This window comes from Talpa europaea, assembly GCF_964194135.1.
Source record: "Talpa europaea genome assembly, chromosome: 5".
Lineage (NCBI taxonomy): Eukaryota > Metazoa > Chordata > Mammalia > Eulipotyphla > Talpidae > Talpa > Talpa europaea.
In genome coordinates, this window is record NC_140071.1 from 16608656 (window position 1) to 16634734 (window position 26079).

Sequence of the window (26079 nt, forward strand, 5' to 3'; positions counted from 1 at the left end):
CATTTACTGTGTCAATGAAATGACCTGTTTAAAAGTTATAAATCCTCCAGCATGAGTTAGTGGAACAGACTTGTTAGGGATATCATAAATGAATATGAATTATTAGCAAGTTAAATATGAATTAAATGAGTGCATTGATATCACAAAATAAATCATCAGAAATAGTCTGGGTATTGGTGAATTTGACAAAAAATATCACTTTCCCCCTGGACTATAGATGGACCCCTGGTTTAAAAAAAAAAAAATCACAGAGTAAATCCAGGCATCACCGACAGAAAGCAGTCTCTTCTCTGGTTTGGTCAAGGTCTAAAATGCCCTGTAAAAAGCAGGCCCTGCACCTTTGTGCTCTGCACTCTGGCAGAAAGGAGGGGGTAGTGCTGTCTCCCACACTGTGCCAGCAGGGATGGAGCCTTAGCTCTGTCTTTCCTAAGACAAATGCCCCGAGGGCCAGCTGAAGGCAAGAGGCAGGTGGATTGCCTCAGCTAACATCATCACGTGGGCATCCCAAAGCAGATCCAAAGGAGGCAGAGCTAAAGAAAAGAATCATTTTCTGCCACGTGATCCGCTGTGTCTGAGGTTACGGACAATGTCTCTTTATTGCTTTAATTCACGTATCTAACAAAGAGAACCACAAAGCAACAGCCGATCAGGGCCACCGCTGAGGCTGTGATCACCACGACGCTGACACTCCCAGCCAGGTTGACCAAAAAGCCCAGGCCACCTCCAACCAGGATCTGAGCCAGCTGCACCATGCAGGTGAGGGCCGCACAGTCCAGGCCCTGCCCTCTCCCGCTGTGGTCCGGTCCCCCTTCCTGGGCCTGCTGTCTCTGCAAAGGAAGCAGAGGAACAACATTTGATCGACACTGAACTGTCCTTTTGGACAGAAAGCAGCAAACTTTTTCTATAAAGAGCTTAACAGTAAATCCTTTCAGCTGTGTAGTCACTGTCTTGGTTGCAATTAGTCTAGTAATTCTATTTCTAATGCAAAAACAGCCACACTACATGAACAAGTTGGCATTCCAATAGAGCTTCATGTTCATGTAATATTCACTTGTCACAAAATATTCTTCTATATATTTTTTAAATCTTTTAGAAACTTTAAAAGAATTCTTAGCTCACAGGTTATACAAATCAGGTGTCAGCCATATTTCACAGGGGAACAAAGTTCATCAATCCCTGATTTAAAATCACCAGCACACTCTACCCTCCTGCCCGGGAATGTCTTTCCTACCTGTCCCAAAGTCTTGAGTTCCAACATTAACTCCTCTGAGAGTTAAATGATGCAAAATATCGCTTTAGAAAGTCAATAAATAAATGCCTGGCAATTCAATAAATATCCCACTCCTTAGTTAACAATGCAAACATTTTTAGGAGGATGCCTGAATCACTGGTAAACATAAACATCATAAAAAAGACAATTCAACCTTTCAAAATGTGGTTAATATTTGAATAATATATTAAAATTTGATGAACGCCTGATAGTTGGTCTGATCGGTTGGTAACATTGCCAACTGGGGGTGTCTCTTACATGCTAGGCCTCGTGCAGGTTTCTTTCACAAGTTACATCATCTCACCCTCCCTCTCTCCCTACATGCACGTGTTTATCATTATCCCCATGATGGCAATTACAATACTAACTAGCAGTTTTTGAGTCTTTGCCAGGTGGTGGGGAGGCACTGTGCTAAGCACAATACCTACACTCTCTCATTTCTTTTTATATTCCAGCAGCTCCATAATGTGGGTATATTATTCCCATTTGACTGATTGGGAAACGGCCTGATTGCCTGAGTCTGAATGACAATTTTAGGTTATTAACTAAAAGAAGCATCAAGCAAGAAAATTAACATAATCCTTTGAATAAGAAAGGGAAAATAGGGCCTCCCTGATGGCGCAGTGGGTTAAGGACTGCGCTGTGAAGTGTCCGCAGCATCTGCAGCGTGGGTTCAATTCCCGGCTGGCCAGAGAGAAACCCACATGGGGTGGCAGACCTCTCCTGCCTTGCCCGCTGCTCCCCTCAGCGGTGTCTTCGGTCTGTGTGCCTGTTCTACTCCCTGCTTTCTGGTGAATTTTCTCTCACCCTCCCGCGCCTCTGACCTGTACTCAAGTTCTTGTATAAATAAAAATAAATCTTTAAAAAAAAGGGAAAATAACAAAACAGACTCATCGTTGCTTGATTTTCATTAAAAAATCTTGTCAAGATAAACAAAAAGCTAATAAAAGTGGTTACACAGAGAGGCCGGAGGAGAGAGGAGAAAGCTGGAGAGATGGGTGGAAGTTACTTCTCAGTGAGCAATTTTTAAATCACCGTGATTGCGGAATCATGTGACTATATTAGCTCTGTGAACTGGCTTTAAGTGATATTTTAAAAATAAAAGAATAACACCCCCAGTGTCATGCAGTAGTCAAGTGGGGGAGGCAGAATTTGAATGCAGGTTTCTCGGAGCCCAAAGTTTTTGTCCTAGGACTACCTAACCCTCTAACCAATCTTTAAGACAGCTCTCTCTTGGACAGAAAAACCCCTGCATGCGTGCAAACAGTGGTGGCACTATTGCCAGGGAGCGAGGACGGTCATAGCTCCTGCTTGAAGGTATTAACTCCTGGAGAAACTCTGTCCTGCTACATTTCCCAGAAGGCTGGTGTTGCTGTCACATGTGCTCAGTGTTAGAGCAGTTTCATACTGTGATGGGTTACCTTGAAGCTACCTCTTTAACTTTATATCATTACACCAGTTAAAGAAATACAAGCCCAATAATGTAAGAAAATAAAAATTAAAAAAAAAATACGAGCCTATATTCACTGGGGAAAGTTGCATATTTTAATAAGAGGTGGTGATTTTAGAGCAGAAGCAGCCAAGCTAGTGTTCTTTTCAGGCAGTTGAGGGCCTGGTTCTCCAGCCTGAGCTCCATGGTGAGTTGGGCAGACCCCCCCCTCCAGGCAGCTGGTGGGGTGACCATTTGAAAGCAGCTTTTCTCCCTGCATGCAGAGACTTACTAAAATTTCAACTTCCAGGAAAAATGTTGTCTACCATTTCCAATCCTGACCCAATTACTTCCAGAAATTCCACCTCTGCAGTGTTGGGTTTGTGGGCTCCCAGGACTGCTGCCAGGGCGCTGCATAAGAGGGTGTAAGGTGAATGAAGATGCTCAGGCGCTTACACCACTGGCCTCTGTGGTCATCACCTGTGGCCTTGAATGCAGAAGGCACTTGGGGGCTGGGGCTCAGGGCACGCATGCCTGATGGTGGACACCAGAGTATGGTGTGGGAATGCTAAGTGGGCACACCTGAGCCTGGGGGCTGAGGCCATAAGGGCCACGACACTCAGAGATGAGAACAGCTCTGAGGACGAATGACTACAGAGGCAGCATCATGAGACAATGCCAGAGCGAGCCCAAAGAGAATAAGCAATAAGAGTACAGATTCATGAGGGGCTGGGAGGCCTGCCAGCCAGCTTCCCGGCACCCCATCCCGGCTTTCCTGCCTTGCCAGCCTGCTGGCTTGCCACATGAAAATTGGGGTAGAAAGAGCATTAAAGCCTGAAAAAGCCACTGAGGGCCCTAGGACTCTGCTCTATCCTGTCTGAATTGATAGAGAACCCGCCCTGTGCCTGCTGGCACTACTGTGGGGTAGTTGTCGGAAGCTCTGCGTACCCCCTCCTTTGTCTCTCTGACAGTGGGCTGTTTTCTTAGTATTTCCAAACCCCTTTTCCAAATCTGACAAATGGGAGTCAAGGCACCTGCCCTCCTGCTCCCAGGTCCATGGGACTTAGCGTAAGGAGCAGGAAGTGGGTGGGCTAGAAGATGCCAGGCTGGGCCAGTCCTGCTCACGTTTGGCTGGGTGTTTTGGTGCTGTTGTTGCCAAGAACCCTTTGTTCCAGCTTTGCCCTAACAAGTCCCCCATCCTCCAGGCAGAAGTTCAAGGACGAACCTGTTCCTCCTGCTCCTCGCGGTGGTACTCAGCAATGAGATTAAAAGGCACTGTGTACAGGGTGCTGGACATCACCCCAAATAGGGCGCACAGGACCAGGGTGGAGTAGACGTTGGGGAAGAGCCCGATAAACCCCGTCCCCAGGCCAAACAGCAAATACCCCATGAAGTAAAGACCCTTTAATCCAACGTAGGATACCAAGGCTTTCTGAAAGTCTGTAGAGAAAAGAGAAATACAGCTGTCAGTATCTTACCACATTTAATAATTTCAACCTTCCTTTTGAAGATTCACTTTCTTTAGGAACCTTCCTGTGATTCTGAGTGAGCAACAAAAGAAACTCCTTATCCGTGCTTGGAAACAGCAGACTTTGGGAATCTGCTTTTAAATCCTCTTCATTAAAGAGAGCCTAGGAATTGCCTCACAAGGTCGATTTTCTTTTCCTGGGGGTGGGGTGGGGGAAACAAAGCAGCTGAATTACCAACAGGATGTAAAAGAGGTGGGAAAGTCTAGCTTGGCTGTGGGAGTCAGGGTTGCAAGACTTGCAGAGAAGTGGGTCATTCTGACTCACAGGGGTGTAGCCTATCTTGACCCCACACCCACAGTCAGGTTGCAGAAAATGTACCAACTGGATTTGACATAATGAACCAAGTCACTCCCCTTCTATACCAGCCCCTGCGGGCCTTCAAGAAGGAAGGAGCACCAACATCTGCAGACATTTTTCCTGACTAGCCAGGCCTTGAGGCTGATAAGGGGCTCCCCGCTGCAGCTGGCCACTCCCCATGGCTGCTCCCTCTCTCTGGGCAACTTCCCTAACTTCTCAAAACCTCAGCTTCTCTGTCTAAAAAATGGGATGAATACAACCTTTCTTCTGGGTCAGGTAAAATAAAAAGTCTGTGACGTCACCCTAACCCAATATGGTACAGATGAAAGACTTCAGTTAGTGGTTATTTCAACAAAGGCTGGACTGAATATAGTTCACTCTGAACTTGGCTTCCCTCCCAGCAGGTGAACCTGCCTTACTCATGAAAGTAGTCAGTAGAGTTCATTTCAAAAGCTGAAAATTCTGCTTTGAAATGTTTCTCACCACAGTAGGGAAAATCCCCAAAAAAGTTCTATTGTCCTTTATTATGAGGCAGACACACTGGCCACTGTGCTTAGGAGGCTATTTATCTTCCTTTTAGAATTAGTTGCTCTTAATCCGAATAGTTTTTATCTTTTCCTGCTCCCTCTTTCACATGAACCCAAGATATAAACACTAGAGACTTGGAATGGCCCTGAGCAAGAATGAACTTTTCCATATCTATCCAAAGCTTATCACTGGACTTACGTTGCACAGACAAGAAACCTCATATGTACTGCATTTGACTCCATGATCACACTAAACACTATCTCGGGTCACTCAGAAGACAGAGCTCTACAAATGGCAAGCAGGCAGTGCTGCTTCCTCTATTAAATTCATATAATACCTGCAGGGCTGAGGCTGAGAATGAAAGTAGCACAAACCTAGTGCTTAATAATATTTATTTATGCAGAAAATGAAATCCAAATTCATTAGGGAAATGCCCTTCCCCAAGTGTGTAGCCAAGAAGGCAAAGAATAGAAAGATATTTGGAAACATAAGTAACTTCAGTACAAAAGCTGAGAGTCTGGTAAGGGAAGCTTTATTCATGAAGAGGGATCAATAACTGTAAGAGTCACGATGACTTGCCTTCTGCTGGGTCTGATATGCGGTAATAACCAAATCCTCAGGCTGTCTCTCTCATTGGGATCGGAGGGAAATGATTGACTTAAGCATCAGCTATGAATAACAGTGTGTGAAATGAAAGGCTGTCTATATTTCAGCCTAAGTATTGTCATTCTCATTGATCTATGGATGCTTGTTGTGCAGAGGAACTTCAAAGCTAATCTGTTATCATACCCCAGCCCTAATCAGGCAGCCAGATTGCCCTGTCGAGCTCCACCTGGATAGAAATTCTGAATCTGCACCTGAAATTATGTGATGAGTCCAAAATACAGAGTTACACTGTGCACTCTGGAATTAAAGGATTGATTTTGCCAGGACAGATGGGGGTGCAGGGGGAAGACATAAGAGATTTCATAGAGGAGGTCATATGGGGTCTGGATCTAAAAGCATGATTGAACGTTATCTAAATATGGAAGCAGGAAGAGCAGTTCCTGAATCAAGAATCTGATAAGAGGGACTTCCTGGTGGCTCAAAGGGTTAAGTCTCAGCACTATGAAGCTATCAGCAGCCACTGTAGCATGAGTTCCATCTGCGGCCAGGGAGCTACCCACACGGTGCAGCAGACCTCTCCTGTCTCGCCTGCTGCTCCCCTCAGCAGTGTATTTCAGTCAATCTGCCTGTTCTGCTCCCCACTCTGGTGAATCCTCTAACCTCTGGCCTACACCCCAGCTCTTGTATGCATAAATAAACAAAATAAATCTTTTTTAAAAGTCTGATAAAGAGCAAAAAATACAGAAATATAAATCCAAGATTCTGCTAGACCAGTGCCCTTGGAAGACACCATTAGGAGAAGGAGACTTACAAGAATAAAGTGAGGAAAACACCGAGTTGATGCACAAGCCCCAGCATCCAACCTCGACCCCTCTTTGGTAGAAGAGAAACTCTGTGGAGTTGTGTGCACTGTAAGGATCCCCATGGTACACGATCTGGAAGAGAGATTTGGGCTGCTGAGCAACAAATGTGGTATGATGGGAACCCCTTCTCGCGTGCTCTGCTCGCCCATGCCTGGGGAGAACCGAGTTTCCCTTCCTAGGGCAAAGTGCTCGTTCTTCCAGGACTGAATCATCCCTTTCCTACTTTCAAACCTCCATTCAAGGACCCTCAGGAAGCCTTGGTGCCTTCTGCATCAAGGCTGGCCAACACTTCCCTGAGTCGTTAACTCCCTTTTTCAACCTAGTATCTGACCCGACCTGACCTAGCCAATCCCACCACCCATTCTCTGGTACCGCCTATAGATTCTTCACACATGCCATTCCTATTCCTACTCAGAATGTTTTTTTCAACCCTACTCATCCTTCAAGACCTGAATCCTACTTACTTTCTTTATTAAGGCTGCTGTAACCTCTACAACTCACATTGCTTTTTTTCCTTATTTGATGGATTTGGTCAAATACTGGTCCCGTAGTGACCTTCAGCTGTCTGGGGGTGTAGTAATTTGCCTGTGGTAATTGTAAGCCACCTCCTTGAAGGTATTCTTTCCTACACTTTTACTGTGCCCATCGTACAGGGCAGCCCGCAAGACCAACAGTGCTGACCGAGGGACTGCTGTGTGAGTGATGAGTATGTGCACAGACATAATCATTACCTGGCCCATGAAATCAGTGAAGAAGAGCATATTAGACAGGAACGCAGTCCATCCAATGAGGTGGCTGATGCAGAGGCAGCGGTAGTGGGCAGGCATGCTCACCAGTGCCCTCAGCAGTGACTTCATGGTCATTGTCCTCTGTGTCTGGAACAAAAAAGAGCTGTGACCTTGGGGCAGACATGCTAGCCGGGAGCCAGAGCACACAGCTGTTAGGTATCTAATAGTTGGCCTTCACCCTGCATGACACACATTCTTCTCTCGAGGGATATTTATGCTGTTTTGAGCTCAAGTTGGTGTCCTAAGGGCAAAGGGACTGATTGCCCTTGGTGTCCTAATGGTGAAGAGATTGGAAATGGTACTTGTTTTAGACCAAGATATAAGAGACCTTGTGCATCCTATCTTTGAATGACAGCACTGCAGAAAGACAAAGCTCACAGATATAAGCCAGACCTTAGTTTATTATCATTCAGAATTTTTATTTTACTCTCCAAGCATGATAGGCTGAATTCCAGATGACCCCCATGATTTCTAAACTCCCTGTCTTACTCCACGATTATGTTATGTTACAAGGAAAAGATTTTTGCACATATGTAAAAGGGTTAGTAATTAGTTGATTCTGAGGTAGTCTGAAGGAAAATTACATGGGTGACACCAAGTCACAGCAGTTTCTCCTACTGGGAGCAGAAAGGGAAGTAAGAGAGTTTCACACACAAGGAATACTGGCTTTAAAGGAAGAGGAGCCGTGTGTAAAAGACCTGAGAGTGTCCTTTAGGAGATGAGAGTGGCTCCTGCCCAACAGTCAGGAAAAAAACACAAGGAACTGGATGAGCTCAGCAGCCCATTTTCCCCAGTTGAGTTTCCAGATGAGAATGCAGCTCTGTTGACACTTTGATTTCAGGCTGTGAGATCCTGAGCAAAGAAACCCCGGCTAAGCCCACCCAGCCCTGTAACCTACAGGATGCTGAGATAATAAATAGGTGAGGTTTTAAGCTGCTAAATTTGCAGTGTTGTGTCATGTAGCAACAGAAAACTATGACATCAAATCAATCTGCTGCCTGCTTTTGCCCATGTACCTCCTCCCTACTTATTTCTTTGGATCCTGCTGTCAGTTGACATGAAAATAAATCCTATGTTGGATTGGAAGTGAGAACAAGGTAGAGCACACACACATAGACACAAATTTGAAAAAAAAAATGAATATGAAAATGAATAGAAACTTAAATTATATTAAAACTAGAGGCGACTAAATTTTGGTGTCAGGAGACTTCAGAGAATTAGAAATTTTAAACTATTAAAACATCTGTTTTGAAATATGAAAGAAAGGAAGACAGGAAAGAAAAAGAAAAGAAAGAAAGAAAAGACACCACCTTGGGCCTCCCCAGTGGCGCAGCGCTTGAGCGCTGGGTTGCGAAGCTTCCCGCGGCCTCTGCAGCGCCGGTTCGATCCCCGGCTGCTCCCCGGCCACCAGAGGAGGGTCCCACATGGCGCCAGACCTCTCCTGCCGCCCGCTGCTCCCCTCAGCAGTGTACTTCGGTCCTTCTGCCTGCTCTGCTCCCTGCTCTGGCTCTGGTGAATTCTCTCACCCTCCCGCGCTTCTGACTGTACCCAGTGCATGTATAAACAAAAAACAAACAAATAAATAAATAAAACATGCCTCTATTAAAAAAAAAGTAAAAATACTTAAAAAAAAAAAAAAGAAAAGACACCACCTTTTATGGGCCTCCCTGGTGGCCTAGGGGTTAAGTCTCAGCACTATCACTGCTGCAGCCTGAGATTAATCCCCAGCCAGGGAGCTGACCCACATGGCATAGCAGACCTCTCCTGTCTCGCTTGCTGTGCCCCTCAACAGTGTATTTCAGTAGATGAGCCTGTTCTGCTCCCCACTCTGTCTCTGGTGAATCCTGTCACCCCTCGTATCTCTGGCCTACACCTTAGTTCTTGTATGCATAAATAAATATATATAAATCCCTGTTTGCAATGCTGAAATATCACCTTGCGGAATGAACGAGGGCATTTTATTAAAAAAAAAAGAAAGAAAGAAAGAAAGAAAGAAAAGAATAGAAAAGAAACAGCCTTTAGCATCCTGTCACAGGAGAGAAGAAGGTAACCTCAGGAATATTAAGCAGTCAGCTGCCCTGACGACGCTGAGACTATAACACCAGCCTCGGAGAGGTGATTGGTCTTTCTTGTCAAGCTTTTATTTATTCTGAATTTTGACAAAATGAATTTGATTCTTGGCTAGTTTATTTATACGAGGTCTCTTGATGATCTTGACTATAACAGCACATTGTTTGTATGACCCTTAACCTGATACAATGATGCCTTTCACTTCTTTGTCCCAGAAAATATATTTACTCACTGTCAGTTTGTTGTATGTTGATTTTTTAAGTCATCAATTTTATAGTACTTAACATACTGACCATGACTAAGCTGATTTTCATAATCAGTATTTAAAATCATAGACATTCCCTCAAGTTAGAAAAAAAGAACTGTTTTCTGTACATCAGACATGGTTCCTGGCAAAATAAATGGGGCCAGACCAGCAACTCAGTGCAGAGTGCTATTTTTCCTTGATCACTGGCAGAAACAGCTAAAGGTACAGACTGAGGAATAGCAGCCTTATCCCGAGTCTTATACAAAGCATGTCTTATACAAAGTCATTTATCTTCACTTTCCTCCCCTTCTTACCCAAAATTTTAAAAGGTAGACCTGGCTAGCAAGTTTCATTCCAAATATTAATTTATGTTTCTGCCTTGTACATAATGTTCATCCTGCTTTCATTGTTAATCTAATTTTTTCCTTTCATCCAAAAATAAATACCAGATTTCAAATTGTGCCTGGTGTGACTGTAAAAGCTAGGATTGTAAATATTCAAAGCCCCCTTGGGTATTTTAACTCAGAATGAAAATTCAGCTGGCATCTTATTCCCTGACTCATCCATTCCTTTGGTAAAGCCTCTTCCAGGCTTCTGAGTCCCTGGGAGTTGTTTTACTGCCCGTATTGTGCAACTTGTCAACTGGAGACTGGGTGGCAATGGATTTATAAATGAAAAGAGTACAGAGTGATCAGGGAAAAGAGCATCACAAGCGTGCACTCCGAAGGAGCATAAACATTGAAGGGAGTAATGATGGCGTGCGGGATTGGAGATGAATTTTATGGGATCTGGCTTGAAGCCTGAAATAATTCAGGCCTCTTGCCATTAAAAAGAAATCCCAGTTCTCAAATTGCACAGCAACTTTCATTTTGGAAAGAAATAACTGACAGCAATGGCCAGGGTGCTGGCTGTGACATGAAATGGACGCCCACAGCTCAGCAGTAGAGGTCTCCCTGATGTACGTTTAGAAGACTTAGATGCTTGGCTTTGATCCTAAGATGTGTTATTCTACTTTATATTTTTGAATTTTTTTAACTAAATAGCAAAACCATTTGAAGCCTATGGTTTTGTGTAGGTGGCATGTTCTAGAAAGTTAATTTATTTGACACATTTAGTCTATTCCTAGTTGGGGCATTTTATGCCTCTCAAAGGCTTCTACTTACTTGGTTTCATCTGTTCCTCATAACAGCCTCTGCTGAGGACTGAGAGGGAGTCATGATCTATCAATGGGCCGAGGAGTGGTGATCCAGAAGGATAAAATCCACTTATTTTTACTAAGACACTGCTTCATTTTTTTCCTTAAACCATCACATATTTTTCTTTATGTTTAAAGTAATATTTATCCATTATGGAAATGCTATATATGCTGAAAGGTTGAGCAAAGAAAATTAGAGCCACCTGTCAGCACATTACCCAGAGAAATAACATCGATTAATATATTTTTGTATTTTTTATATATGTTGATTTTCTCAAAATAACTTCAATTAATGTACTTTTGCACTTCTTGTATAAATGTAGATTTTTCTCAAAATGGACATAATTTCGTACATATTTGTACAAATTTTGTACAATATGTGATAAACATATTATGTCCTAAACCTTCAAAAACACATCTTAATGATCACAGGGGCCCACATATAGATTTTTCATTCTTTTTAATTATTAAATATGCACTCCTCAACCCTGTCCCAAAGCACCAAACTTGCCAATACCTGATCACCATGTTTTCCAATAACCCCCTCCATTTAATCTAAGGGGTTTTCCCATTCTTTATACTATCCAACTCTTCCCTGATCTGAAAAAGGACTAGCTAATCAATTCAGAAAATATAAATTCAAGATGCGCAAGCTAGTTAGCAAGCCAGAGGTGCTGTGATCTGAAGCAACAACTTATCATCTAAGCAGTGAAGAAGTTACTTGGCGGCCTGAAGATGCTTCCAGGCTTTTCTTATGTTCTAACACTTCACAACTGGTTTCATCTTCCCTGGTTTGATATTCTAAAAAGAGTAAGAGACAGGAGGCCCAGAGGAAATGCAAGCATTTTTCTTTGAGATGCAAAGTTTTAATTCCAAGTGATAATAGTTATTGGGGATTTGAGGGTTTAATTAGACATCACAAAACTCTTCACATCAAATAAGTAAACAAAACAAAGATACGTTTTTTAAAAAGAAGAAAAAAGGACAAGAACATGAATATTTTTCCCAAGTAAAGAAAAAAAAATTTTCATTTTTACCTGGTCAGCAGCATTTTTGCTTTTCTCTTCTGCCATCACCAGCTCTGGGCTTATATAACCATTCTTAGCTTTCGCAATAGACCCATACTCGAACATTCTGTCTGAAGGCAATGGAGGGTCCAGGGGGACTTGCTGGGGGGGGATTTCCTTTGCAACATCTCTAAGCGGGGCTTCAGGAATACTACACAGGTGGATAATAAAACACAGAATGAGCACCAAGGCGGAGAAGAAGAACATGACCTGGAATTCTGTGCCCAGCACTCTTCCCAGTTCCAGATGGGCCCAGTCCATGGCCCCCAAAAGGTAACCTAGGGCACCTCCAAAACCTGGAAAGCAAGAAAGAGCTGAATTAGCATACTGAGGAACCCATCCTCCCCTTCGGTGGGAAATTCCCCAATGCCAGCAGAGGCAGCCTGGTTACAAGGGGAGGCGTGGTTATAACTGGGAGGTGTGGTTATAACTGGAGCGGTGAGAGAGGAAGAGGCTTGGACGCACAGGTGCACAACCCAGCTCCAGCATGCACTTACTGTGCCCTTGGATTTCTCCACTCATAATATGAGGGTAACAATAAAAGAGTAACCCGCTAGCAGAGCCATGACTGGAAAGTAGAATCATGTCAGACAGAGAGTAAGCATTTAATAAAACCATCACCACTATCTGAGTTCTTGTGGTCTTTCCAACTATTCTCTCAACTGCTTAAGATTTAAAATTCCTGACCTTAGAAAGTTCCAAAGAAAACCAGTCTCTGATTGAATAAGATGTAATTAATTTTATTTTCATTTATCTATGCATAAGCTTCCTAGGGCGTTACAAGTTTACAAAGATCAGCCTTGGACCCTGTCTTCTTTCCACTATTATGAGCTAAAGGAGGTTCTCCCCAGTGGCGCAGCAGTTGAGCGCTGGGTTGCGAAGCTGCCCACAGCCTCTGCAGCGCCGGTTCGATCCCCGGCTGCTCCCCGGCCACCACCAGAGGAGGGTCCCGCATGGCACGCAGACCTCCCCTGCCGCCCGCTGCTCCCCTCAGCAGTGTACTTCATCAGTCTGCCTGCTCTGCTCCCCTCTCTGGCTCTGGTGAATTCTCTCACCCTCCCGCGCTTCTGACTGTACCCAGTGCTTGTATAAATAAATAAATAAATCTTTAAAAAAAAAAAAAAAGAGCTAAAGGAGCTTGTTCTACACTTGATCTTAGCCAAAAGGCCAAGAAGCGATAAAGGAGCTTGTTCTAACTAATAGCCACAGAAAAAAATAACAAAAGTTTAAACATGACTTTTTTAAAAATTCTAATATCTCCCAGGACCCTGACCTAAAGTCTCCCTGGTGCTTATGTTTAAAGACAGTGTGGCTTGAGGGATGCTGAGGAGGGGATCCTCAGAATGGGTCCTACTTTGATGGTCTAACAATGAAATCATGTTATTAAATATGATTCATTCTTTTAGGTTCCTATTTTAAAAAGCAAGTACATCTGGGATGGGCAAGACATTACACTACTAAGCATCAAAGTCACTGGCTCAGGCCTCAGTGACTTCTGAAGGAGCTATACTGGGGTGGGAGGTTGTCTAGGGAAGTAAGCCAGATGCAGCGTTCCATCCACACCTTCCTAGAAGGTGGTTCCAAATGGGGGAAGCAGAGCAGTAAGCAGTTATGCTTTATAAACTGTACTACACGATACATGAGAACTCGAAGCTGGGTACTGAGAGTTCAGAGGATTTCTGAAGATGCGCGAGGAAACCACAGTCTGTCACATGGGTTCTAGGGTCTGGGGGAGGGGGCTGAGACTCTGCATTCTTTTCTAGCTTTCAACCTCCCCAGTGACACCAAAGCCACTTGTCCCACCACCACTTTTTGAGTAGTGACAGAATAGCTTCTGAGCGACTGCCCCCGCGCCTGCTGACAGGTTTGAAGAAGGGGACATTGTTGACCAGCATTCCATGATTGATAACTCACTGTGATGTGCAGTCCTGTAACATCAAGGTTAACTTGTGACATTAATTGGGTTCTTTGATTTGTATTATATTTTCGTAACCTGGTAGAGAAATTACCTCAATGCTATTACAGAGGAGTTACAGTTTTATTGACTGGTAGAAAGTTAATCAGATTTATATCTAGTAACATTTTGTCTACACACACACACACACACACACTGCAAGAACATGACGGAAACTGTTTTTTATGTCTTCCTTGTTGGTTCCTGCATTAATCAGTTCAGTACAACTTGGCACACCCTATCAGCAACTTAAAGTTCCTAACACTCCCATCTCTTAGGGAGGGGGCAAAAACTAGTAAAACTATTTTTGCTTGTCCCAAAGCTACTATGGGAGGTAACTAACGTTACAACAGAAGATGTCCTGATGAAAGAGTGGACCATTAGAGAGATGATTCTAATAGAGATCATCTTAAAATTCTGGATGAGGACATTCAAACTTCATCTAGTCACATCTTCAGATATGTGGCGGACCAGCAAAGGGCTGCAGGAATTCACTAAAGCTGTCCTTTTTGTTTTCTCTGCTTAAGCTAAGGTTTTTATCTCCAAAGACAGGTCCCTAAGCAAAGTCTGGTCATCTTAGCTACAGCAGAAGCTCACACCAGCTCCCACGTCTGCCTCCAGAATGCCTCCACCTCCCTGCCAGCGTTAGCCCCCAAATCAGCCACCAGGTTATGGGACAAACCAGAACCTGGGGTACACAGAGGACACCTGCCACCACATTAGATAAACCTTCACAGAGACGGACCCCAAAGTGGTCCGGCTGGCCCATTCTTCACAAAGCCAGAGTGTCCCAAGCTCGTGAGAATCAATCATTCTGCAGACAGACATCGTATTTCATAGCTAATGACACAACAAAAGCACTGCTCATCCTGGGAGAAGTCCAAGCACATAGACATATGTGTTGTTTTTTTTTTTTTAGTCCACAATTCGGGGTGCTTCAGAACCAGGGAATCTAAGGATTGTCTGAGCCAAGTACCACAGCTACCATGTGCCTGCAGTGGTGTCTCTGCTTCAAGTGTGTGGTCTGACAATGTCAACACTGATGGCGAAACAGCTTAAGTCGAGAGCTAATTGTGTGCTGCCAGCAACTTTGCTTCAGGAAGAAGACAGACTAAAGTGCCCCAACATTCCCAAGGGTTTCATGAGTGAGTCATTTTGAACCTTTTCTATGTGTTGATAAAATAGCAATAAAACAGTCAGATTAGGTATAAACACACTAAATCCTGGTGGGTTAACATAAGTACCAGCAGCTGGGAAAGTAAGTACAAGCGTGTGTGTGTGTATGTGTGTGTGTGTTTGTGCACGTGCACGTGCATGCGTGTGTGTGTGTGTGTGTGTGTGTGTGTTCTTGACCTTGCTTGTTAGTGAAAGAACTTGGCACTGAGCTACACCAATGGACAAGACAGACGTGAGAGTATAAGGAAAATCAATTCCAAACGCATATGCTCCGGTCAAAGGGAGAAACACAAGCAGACTGGCATTTGTTTAGATCTACACAGCAACTTCTCTCATGAAAGATGGTGAGATGATATATTTAAAGTATCAACCACAGTTTCCGTCCACCCACCACTCCCCTGAGCTGGCCTTGTCCCCTCGCTTCCTGTTCAAACTGAGCCAGGATGCTACGCTGCTTGCGGAAAGGGCATGACCTTGGAGAGCAGAGACACAAGACTGTGTTTCCTTGCTTCTGAGTTTCAAAAGCCCTTGGGCTCCCCAGGCATGAGAACAGGTTCAGCAGGAAACATAAGAGCATGGCTTCCAGAATAGACGGCATTCAGGAGGGCCTTGTGGAGAAAAGAATCCACAACAGTGAAGGGTGCAACTTGCCCTTTGACTCTACCTGGGATTGGAGGGTGGGAGGTGGCAAGCAGAACCTCCCCCGATGACTTAGAAGATCCAAGAGCAGATGGAACCAATGCCTCATTTCTGGGCAGACCCCAGGGAGGTAATGGGACCTTGAGAAAGAAATGGCTGTGTAGGGTAAAGAAAATGTCAGGCTTTTCTGCCCTTCCGCCATCAGGATAGATGATGGATCCTTGTCCTGAATGCATGCCTGATGGCGGGCACCTGGAATAGGGTGTGGGCATAGGTAGATGGGATTCAGCTGAGTTAAGACTGTGCTTTTAAGGGTGGCGTCACAGGGGGACGCGAGCAGCCCCAGCCAGTAGCAGCAGAAGCAGCAGCAGCCGCAGCCGAGAAGCAGCAGAACGAACGCCAGAGAGCCCAGATAGAGTGAAGACTTGCTGGGGGCTGGGAGGCCTGCCAGCCTCCCAGCCCCCCAGCCAGCACCCCTGCCTGCCATATGCCTGGTGAACCCCAAATAAAAAACCTGCAAAACTACTGAGGACTTTGACTCCTCCTTTACCCGGTCTGCATGGGATCAGAAAACCTGCACTGTGCCCAGTCCGGCCCTTACAGGCTGTCAATGGACTATCAACAGATCGATGAACCGATCCATGTCAGACTCTATCCTCAGTGCTTGACATGCAGTGACTCAGCCTCACCACAACCCTTTCTGGCTGTTACTGCAATTGATTCTCACGAGCAGTTATATTCTAAAATGTCATCACAGACACTGAATTAGTGAGTATTAACCCACTGTTCTTGTGAACCTCTAGTAACATTCTCATCACCTGACCAACACAGAACCTAGTTTTATGTTACTGTTTAAAGAGGTCTTATTTAATATCCACTTTTGATTCATTCATATTGAACTCAGGGCCAACAGCACTATATAACTGTGCCCACATAAAGCTTATTTAACATGCATGTTTCCTCCAGATGGCACACAGAACATTCTTGAACGTATAAACCCTATCCAGCACTGCAGCAATACATTTGGGTCTATTTTCAACTGTGAAGTCACCAAAAAAAGAAAACAACAACAAAAACCCAAAATGAAATGAAAATCATTGCACTAAATATGCCACAAAGAATATTTGTTAACAGTATGAGAGCCGAGTATCACATCAATGACCCTCAGCAGGAATTAAAACACTAGAAAACTCAAATATGTCCCCCACCTCTGCTTATGTCTGCAAATGATTGCAAATGAGCTTCAAATATCGATTTTGATGTGGCAAATAAATTTTAGTGAGTAGGTGAGTTGGCAAATAAAGAAGTCATGAACAACGGGGATCAACTGCACTTTTGTCTCTATCAGAGATAGGGAAGCCAAAGCTCTTGGGGCTCACCTCACAATGGTTTGGCGTAGGGAAAACAGCGTGCCAAGGGGCCTGGGGGGAGAAGAGGGAGAATCCTGTGCTTCTAAAGGGCCTTGCAGACAAGAATGAAAGAAACTCAGCTGTGGCCAGTTGAATCTGACCAGTGAGATATGATAGGATGGTAGATACAAAGTAAATGACCAGCATCTCTGACCCCCCAGCCCTGCACTCTAAGCCCCCAACTTAGATGCAGTCCTTGGGGGAAGGGATGGGAGAATATTCCATCCAGCTAAGATAGAGTTTTTGCCTGTCTATGGCAAAAGAAGTTTAGCAGGGAAGCAATCAAAGTAATTTAGGTTTGACTTTGGGATTCACATTCACTTTGACCTAAAGATTCACCCAACATTCCCCATTACGGAGCATTTTGTATGCTGAAAGCTAAAAAATTTGCAGTATACCAATGTCAAAATCATGTTCTCCTTAACTGAACAGATAAATGCAGAGAACTGGGGGAGTATGTTTGCCAGAGAGGGCAAAAGCTCTGCGATCCCAATTTGTGTTCCTGCTGATAGCAGTTAATGTGTCTGATGCAAAAACGGAGCACATAAAATCACGCACCTTCATTAGCCCATCATTTTTCCAAAGCAATTTCTTGTGTGAGCATAGGAATGACTATTACTACCTTAGTGCAGATAACATTTTTGAAATTCCTGATTTTCTGACATGACACATAATATCTGACTGTTTCTTCTCTTGACTCAGCCTTGGAAATAACTGCCAAATCAAGTCATTGCTTGGCCTGATTCTGCAGCCATTTGTGGCTTCCCTGGGTTTTCCTTAAGTCGACAGTATTTTAGTTCTGACTGCTCATTTTGGGGGGGAGCACGTTTCATTCTAAATGTACCCCCTAATGTGACCAAGGAGCGCAGAGCTCCTCTGCAAGAGTAAAAGCTCAGGCCTAGGAGTCCTGAACTGAAGGGATGGTACTGTGTGACACTGCAGTTCCCCTCAGTATCTCCTGCCCCACTCTTGGGCCGCTGCTGTGGTGACCAATTGTGAGCCAGCTCTGGCCATCTTGGCACACTTGCATCTGGACAGCACCTTCTGAGGGAATCCACACTTGTTGGGGGAGCAGCACTCACACAAGGGACGGTGACACCCGTGGGGCCACCCTTGGCTAGTGGAGACAGAAGCCCCTTCCTAGTCACCCAGATGGCAAGTTCTGAGATGCACTTCACAAGGCTCCACAGAGGGTCCCAAGAGTTGGGGTGCAGCCACTTAGAACAAAGGTCAACTCTGTAATGCTTCTTTTTTTTTTTTTTAAAGAGGCATGTATTTATTTGTTTGTTTGTTTGTTTGTTTGTTTGTACAAGCACTAGGTACAGTCAGAAGTGCAGGAGGGTGAGAGAATTCACCAGAGCCAGAGCGGGGAGCAGAGCAGGCAGAAGGACCGAAGCACACTGCTGAGGGGAGCAGCGGGTGGCAGGAGAGGTCTGCGCGCCATGTGGGACCCTCCTCTGGTGGCCGGGGAGCAGCCGGGATCGAACTGGCGCTGCAGAGGCCGCGGGCAGCTTCGCAACCCAGTGCTCAACCGCTGCGCCACCGGGGAGGCCCTCTGTAATGCTTCTTGTGCTGACCCAGTCCTCGCCACCATTTCATCATTCTCCATCCCTAGAGTCCTTTCTCCAATAAACTATCTGCATACAGCTCTCTTCAGGGTAGTTTTTAGGGAAAGCCAGACAAAAACATGAACCAAGTGTTTGGCTGACTGGTTACCTGGCTGGCTGGTTAGTCAGTGCTGCCCCTCGTCTAGTCTTCCAGCATCCAAATGTGTGACCCTGGGTCAGTCAGTCGACTTCATAGCAACACAACTTCTTCCAAGTTTAAGTGAGGATTTTTAAAACAGAATATTCAACTCACCAATCTTTCTTGAGCATATTCCAGGAACTCTTCTGAGGGCAATAGAGCAACCACCAGGAAAGATAATATTCCTGCCCTTAAGGAGCTTAATATTGGTCAGAGAAGCAGGTGAACAGTAAACAAACGCATCATATATCGTCAGGCAAGGATGAACACATCGCTGAGGGGGCCTATCTGACCACAGATTGTGACGAGGCCAGAAAGCAAACGAAGCTGGTTGTAGGGTAAAGAAAAGGTCAGGCTTTTCTGCCCTCCCGCCATCAGGATAGATGATGGATCTGTGGTCCTGAATGCATGCCTGATGGCGGGCACCTGGACTAGGGTGTGGGCCTAGGTAGATGGGATTCACCTGGGCTAAGACTGGGCTTTTAAGGGCGGTGTCATGGGGACGCCAGCAGAAGCTGAGAAAGAAGCCAACAAGCCAAGAAGAGCAGAAGAAGCCGAGAGAGAAGCAGAGAAGGCCGGAGAGCCCAGATAGAGTGAAGACTTGCTGGGGGCTGGGAGGCCTGCCAGCCTCCCGACCCCCCAGCACCCCTGCCTGCCATATGCCTGGTGAACCCCAATAAAAGACCTGCAAAAACCACTGAGGGCTCCAATTCCTCCTTCACCCGGTCTGCATGGGATCAGAAAACCTGTACTGTGTCCGTTCCTGACTTTACACTGGTCAATGTCTGGAAAGAGGTTTCCAGCATAGGACAGTCAGGGAAGGTGCCTTCCATGCTCCCTCTCTAGCCTGCCTTTGAGATCCTTTGCAGGTACATTGACACACTTGAATGGAAAAGAAATGGCAGTTTGGAGAGGTTGACTGTTTTGCCCAAAGTCATCCATGCAGTCCTCCACAAAACTAAATTCCTGGACCCCTGGTTTCTGCTCTGACCACATCCTTCTAAGCTGCGGGAAGAAGAAGGTGACGTAAAGTTCACCAGGGCCAGAAACTTTAAAGGGATCCCAGCTGATGAAAGAAAATCACTCATGCAGCAATTTTTCATAAAAGAGAAAAGGTTAAAATAGACTCAAAATGAAACACTGTTTCCTTTCCACTGTGTAAAGATTTGGTCAAAGGGCCCGTGTCTTCATTTTTAAGACTCTTTTCTTAGCCCTTAATTATTTCTAATCAGATCATTTGTTATGTCAGCGTTTGTGTGTACACTCTGAAGTGAGTGAAAAAGAATTTAAAAAAATGTTAAAAGAGGCTGAGCCTCACAAGGTGCCCATTCTTACAAAAATATACTTAGGACATGATCCTCAAAATCTCTCCACAAATAAAACCTTTGCAAGCCCAGTGGGGATGGAGTAAATCAAGGAACCATGAACATTTGGTGTTGAATCCTTTTAAATGGCTCCTTGTTTTAAGCCTGGGACCATTTATTAGGATATGGATAACTGACATTGAATAAAGATTCACAAGCCTGTTGGGAGACAAAAGTTCAGAAATACGAAGGAGAGCCAGCAGGATTTGAACACTGGCAGCCTTTTTCATCAGATCTCACCCCAGCCCTCCTTTGTAGGGTAGAGTTCACAGCTCAGGGTAGCAAGGCCTAGATTCAATTTAGCATGAATATATTCAGTTAGAAAGAGAGACTTTCTTTCTAACAGAAAAACAGAAAATCTTCCTGTCTTTCCTTAGAAAGGAGGCACTTTCTGCCAAAGATTGTGGGTTCCAAAGCCTCAGATGCACCTGGAGGTGAAGGCATAGGGGAAGAGACAAGAGCGGATCCTCCACCCTCACCACGGTCATGGAGGACAGGCAGTGACTTTTAAATATACCAAAACCCCTAGAGATCTAAAAAAAGTGTCCCCCTAAGATCCAGTGGAATCTTTTCATTAAAAAAAGTCAGAAATATCCTGGAAGTATGTTGCCAATGACGCCTCTTGACATTTATTTACAAAGCATTTGGGATTATTGAGCCTGAACTATAGCTCTGAAGTAAACAATTTCCTCAGGTGATTGGATTCCTCAGGTGAATGGTATCTTGCTGTTGATGAAAATCAAAGTGGGTCTTGACACTGAATCTGCCTTCATCACAAAAGGCTTCTTTCAGGTGGAAGGCTGGAATTGCCTCTTCCCCAAGTTCATGTGAATCAGGGATTCTGGCAAAGATGGCGGCACAATAATGCACTGCTGGTTGCTTTTCACTCCACGTTTTAACGTGGCCTCCAATTCAGAAAAACACTACACTGGGGTCACATATCTACATTCTACTCTACAGAATCCAGCTAGTCACACTTCAAAAAGAGGGAGAGACAGAACAAGAAAGACGAGAACAACATTCTCAAGAACACAGGTGAACCTCACTGCTACTCCGTTCATTAAGCCCATGTCTGTGAGCAAACATTAAAGAGAGGATGACTCAGCAGACACTTGTATGTATTCATCAGCAGCAAGCCTGAGCACACAAAGCAAGCCACCAGATTTTACAGATGATCAGACAGATGTTTACGAAAACTGTTCTGTGATGATCACTTAAACAGGGACTTCCGAATGTGAGCCTTAAAACAAGTGAGACTTTACTGTGCTGTTTTATAAGAGGAAAATGTTTTCGGTTGTTTTTTCTTAATAGAAGAGAGAACTGGCTTTGAGCCCTCCACAGACCCTCAGTGGGTGAGCTGACAGCATGCCTCCCCTAGACATGAAAGTCCTCAAGGCCCAGCACGTTCGCAGCTGGTGCTCTATAAGTGCGTGTTGAACACTAGCAGCACTGCTCTAAATGGACAGCCCAACAGCATCCAAAGGAGGCTGGCAAGTGCCCGAAGATATGAGGGGAGTCCCCACTACACCCCTGGCTTGGCCTTTTCTAAACCAGAACTTGAGGAAATGCCAACTCTTTATGTAACTAAAATCTTTAAGGCATGTGGTATTTTTTTTTTTTTAATTTGCTTTGTTTCTATTTTCATTTTTGAATATGGTTCTTAGGCCACCTGTCACAATCATCTGGGGTACGCATAATCATCTGGGGTACGAAAATGCAGATTTGGGGATCCCACTCCAAAAGTACTGAATTGAAATAACTGGAGGAGGGGCCCTGGAAATTGCATTTTAACAGACTCCTAAGTAGTGCTGATTTTAGATTACCGATTTAAAAGCAGGAAAAATGCATAAGGCATCTTTTCATTTTGCTTGAAAATGTCATCACAAACGGTTCTTCAGTAAGCTCTTATGTAAACTTCCTTTGCAAAAACTCCACAGCCCAGTCACAAGCTGACTGTGTAGAGAAATGCACTAGGGGACAGAGCCCCGTGACAGGGGCAGCTCATCAACTGATCCATTCATTCAGCAAATTCAACACACAAAGATGCTGCATATTCTGCAGAAGTGTCTCCCTGTCTGGGGAACAGCAGGAGAGACTTCCTGGAATATTCCTTACCTGTGAAGAGGGCATGGTAGTGGAGGCCCCTCTCCTTGTCCTGATGGGAGCAGACATCAAATAAATAGGCTTTGATGGGTCCGTCGATGAAGTCAGCAGCAAAATCAAAGAGAACCACACCAACCATGGTGATGCTTATCGCCCAAATCAGCTTCCTCCTGGAGTCAGCAATCAAAGCTGGAAGAGAAATAAACACCCATCTCCTCGAGCCTGGTTTCAAATGATTCCCATTGTTATTTCCACAAAACTTCCTGTCATCAAATTATTTCTCTGTGAGTTCATTTTGCTTGATTTTTCCAAATAAAAATAGCTTTATTATTTTTTCCGGCTTTAAAAATTATGCAAGTAGGGCCTCCCCTGGTGGCGCAGCGGTTGAACGCTGGGCTGCGAGGCTGCCTGCAGCCTCTGCAGCACCGGTTTGTTCCCCGGCCGATGGTGATGGTCCCACAAAAATAAATAAATAAATAAATAAATAAATAAAAATTATGCAAGTAAATGTCCGTAAAATGCAAATGGGTAGAAACAGAAACAAGATTGAGCCCAGAATTGGTGGGGGCGGGGGAACAGGGAGTGACAGCTAACGGTTAGTGGACTTCTTACTTGGGTGGTGAAATGTGGAATTACAGAGTAATGATGGCTTCATTTCTAATGAACCACCAAATTTGTGACCAATCATTTCAAATACACTAAAAAGCATCATGTTATATACACCTTTAAATGGTGAGTTTTATGATATCTCTTTAAATAACTTTTTAAAAAGTTATCCATGCTTGTAAAACATGCCAAAGATAGAGTTATTCTGGGGACATGCTTTCATGAACCCCTATAGATGGTCATACTTAGATGTCCCTTATGCACCTATACAGAGGAAAGCACACACCTCTGCCCTACCACAGTACTTCTCACACTCCAGTGAGCTCAGCCTTGCCTTGAATAATGTGTTAAAAGATTGTTGGGGGACTCCCTGGTGGCACAAGGGGCTAAGTACCGCACTATGAAAGCAATCCACAGCCTCTGCAGCATGAGTTTGATCCCCGGCCAGAGAGCAACCCACATGGTGCAGCAGACCTCTCCTTACTCGCCCACTGCTCCCCTCAGCAGTGTATTTCAGTCAGTCTGCCTGTTCTGTTGCCCACTCTGTCTCTGGTGAATCCTCTCACCCCCCTCATCTCTAGCCTGTACCCCAGATTTTGTATGCATAAATAAATAAATCTTTAAAAAAAAAAGATTGTTGGGCTCCAGCTCACATGATTCTGATTCAGCAGGCCTGAAGTGGGGGCTCGAATTTGCATCTCTAACAGCCCCCAGTAATGCTGATGACGCAGGTCCAGAGGATGCTGCTTTGAGGAGCACTAACTAATGGGACCAGGTTGTACTTGTTCATCTATAACCAACTCTTGTCACTTTGTATTTCAATGAATAAAAAGCAACTTCACAATCTTTAACAGCTACATAATATTCATTCCATGAACATGCCACAATTTATTCACCTAATCTCAGCATTTACCTCTGCTCAGTTAATTTTTTAATTGAAGAAGAATGTGTAGTATATAAACTTTTAAAAATTACATATAAAAATAAATGAGAAATATCTACTCTCCACATGTCACCGCTATTCCTTTAGTATTCCTCTGAAGAAGCAACTCTTAAGTGCTTTTTCTAAATTCTTCCAGAAATTCCTGATACTTATGTCTTTATGGCTGCTTTTAAATTTTTACAATTGACAACTGACTTTCCTGCCTCATTATCGTCCATTCTGACAGCCTGAGAGTTAATGGTCTATAAATGTGTGCTATTTTTAAATTCAACAAACCATTTTCCAATGCAACTTTTATGGATTCCCTCCAGGAAATGTCCCCTGGAGTTGACAGGTGGATGCCCTGCACCCATTAAGAGACTATATAAAGTAGTGAACAAGAATTAACTCTCATTTGGACACACAGGAAAGTTATTGCAACTACTGATGGAGCCATTTGGCAGCTGGTTAATTTGACAACTACAAAATCAGGTACTGGGGGGCTCAAAAGACATTATAATTGATAAATACACAGAAATAAGTTAAGCAATAGTTAGTCCTCTTTTAAAATCCTCACAATAATGAAAAAAATAAACAAGACATGTTTTTCCTAAAATGAAAGACTCCCAACCACAGAATTGGGATCAGAGGTGGAAACTCACTGTACTCTAGGCGAGATGACCAATTTCTGACCCAGTATCACACAAATTCGCTTTCTCCTCCTCTAAAAAGAGCCCCACCCCCTGCCTGCCCGCGCGTGCAGCCCTCTCACCCGATATCACAGCATCCCCGTTGAGGTACAGAGCCATCCCCAAGAGCATCATGGCGCCCAGGGTGAGGATGTAGGGTCTCCGCCGGCCCCATCTGGCCCGGCAGTGGTCGCTGGCTGATCCAACCACGGGTTGCAGCAAGAACCCCAGAACAGGACTGAGGAGCCACACCACGCTGTACAGACCCTTGGGCAGGCCCACGCTGAGCAGAACTGGGGTCACGTAGGCCGCCTCCACTGCGTAGCAGAACTCCCGGCCGAACATGGCCATGCTGTGCATGACCAGTCGACTGGTGGGTCTTCTGGGCGGCTCCATGGCAGCGAAGGCACCATACTCAGCTAGGGATTTATAGGTGTGAAGTCCAGGCTGCCCACTGTTGCCACCCATGGCCGCAGGTGAGGAACCTGCCTGCAAGTCTACACCTCAGAGGCCGTTGGGTTTGTGCTGCAAGCTGGATTTGACAGGGAGCCAGGCTGAGCCCCAGCAGAGATGGGCAGGCTGGGGGTGGGGCTCAAATTCTTTCATGCCTTTGAGATCACAAGTTATGATGAGAGGGAGGACGGGGTGGGGGTGGGGGTACTGGAGAGCGTGAGGGAGATTAGCAGCAAAAGCCCTCTGGCTCCTCAGAATGTTTTTCTAAAGGAATCTTCCTTTGTTCTGCTCTCTCTCCTCTCTTTCTCTCTCCCTCCTGTCTCACCACCAACACAGAACTTTGGAACAAGCACTATTATGGCGTTAAATCAAAATATGAAGGAGCCAATTATCTTTTTATAAGCTTTTTTGAGATAAAAATATTCTGTTCTTTCCTGAATATAAGTTCCTACACGCACACCTCCAGCCCATTAACTAGACTTGAAAAGGCGGGAGATTGCAGCCTCCCTATAAATCACCAGCTGACAGCACTGCGATATTCCCTTCCTTGCATTGGACTCACTTTCTAATTAGGTAGTTCTGGGGTAAGTCTGTTTCTCTGCTGTTCAGTTTTTGATCCCCTAAGAGCTGTGAGCAGGTCTGATTTGCTTATAATGATGCTCTCAGCAGATAGCGTGATATTTGGCACCCAGCAGGTACTCAGTGTATCTGCTAAAGGAATTACGGAATGAATGAAGTGTATACACCACACCTGCAGTGTCAGTAACCACCTGTCGCTCAGCCCCTCCCACATGCTCTGCACCATTAGTGGCTACACTTCCCAGGCTCCCTTGCTTTCTAGTTACTGGGTAGATTTGTCTATGGGAGTGGGAGTAAGGAAATGGTGTCTCCCTTTCTCTTCTTCCTGAGATCTCTGTCCGGGGCTGCATCTCCTCAGGGGGCCCAACTTCCACAGGCAACCTTGGCTCCTGGGGGCAGGAAAGACTGCCTTTCCCAACATGGCCACATGGTCAGTGGCCACTGCCACAGCTGCTCACAGCTGGGTGGCCTCACCATCTCTTGGGGTTCTCTGCTTTTATCATCAGTGTAATTCTTTATATTAAACTTTCTGTTTGGCCTCCTGGTGGCG

At 44.8% G+C, this 26079-nt stretch overlaps 1 protein-coding gene across 1 annotated transcript; it reads right to left on the reverse strand.

The window, feature by feature from the left end:
• Nucleotides 1–602: 602 nt before the first annotated feature.
• Nucleotides 603–25103, reverse strand: SLC45A2 (solute carrier family 45 member 2; the record flags this gene model as incomplete). The annotated part of the gene is made up of 7 exons (XM_084233897.1): nt 24581–25103; nt 22293–22469; nt 11860–12185; nt 7254–7397; nt 6471–6594; nt 3925–4139; nt 603–827 (listed from the first exon to the last, which is right to left on the reverse strand). The coding sequence occupies exons 1-7, from the start codon at nt 24963–24965 to the stop codon at nt 603–605; spliced, it is 1596 nt and encodes a 531-aa protein (XP_084090023.1). The 5' UTR covers nt 24966–25103.
• Between the last annotated feature and the right edge of the window lie 976 nt (nt 25104–26079).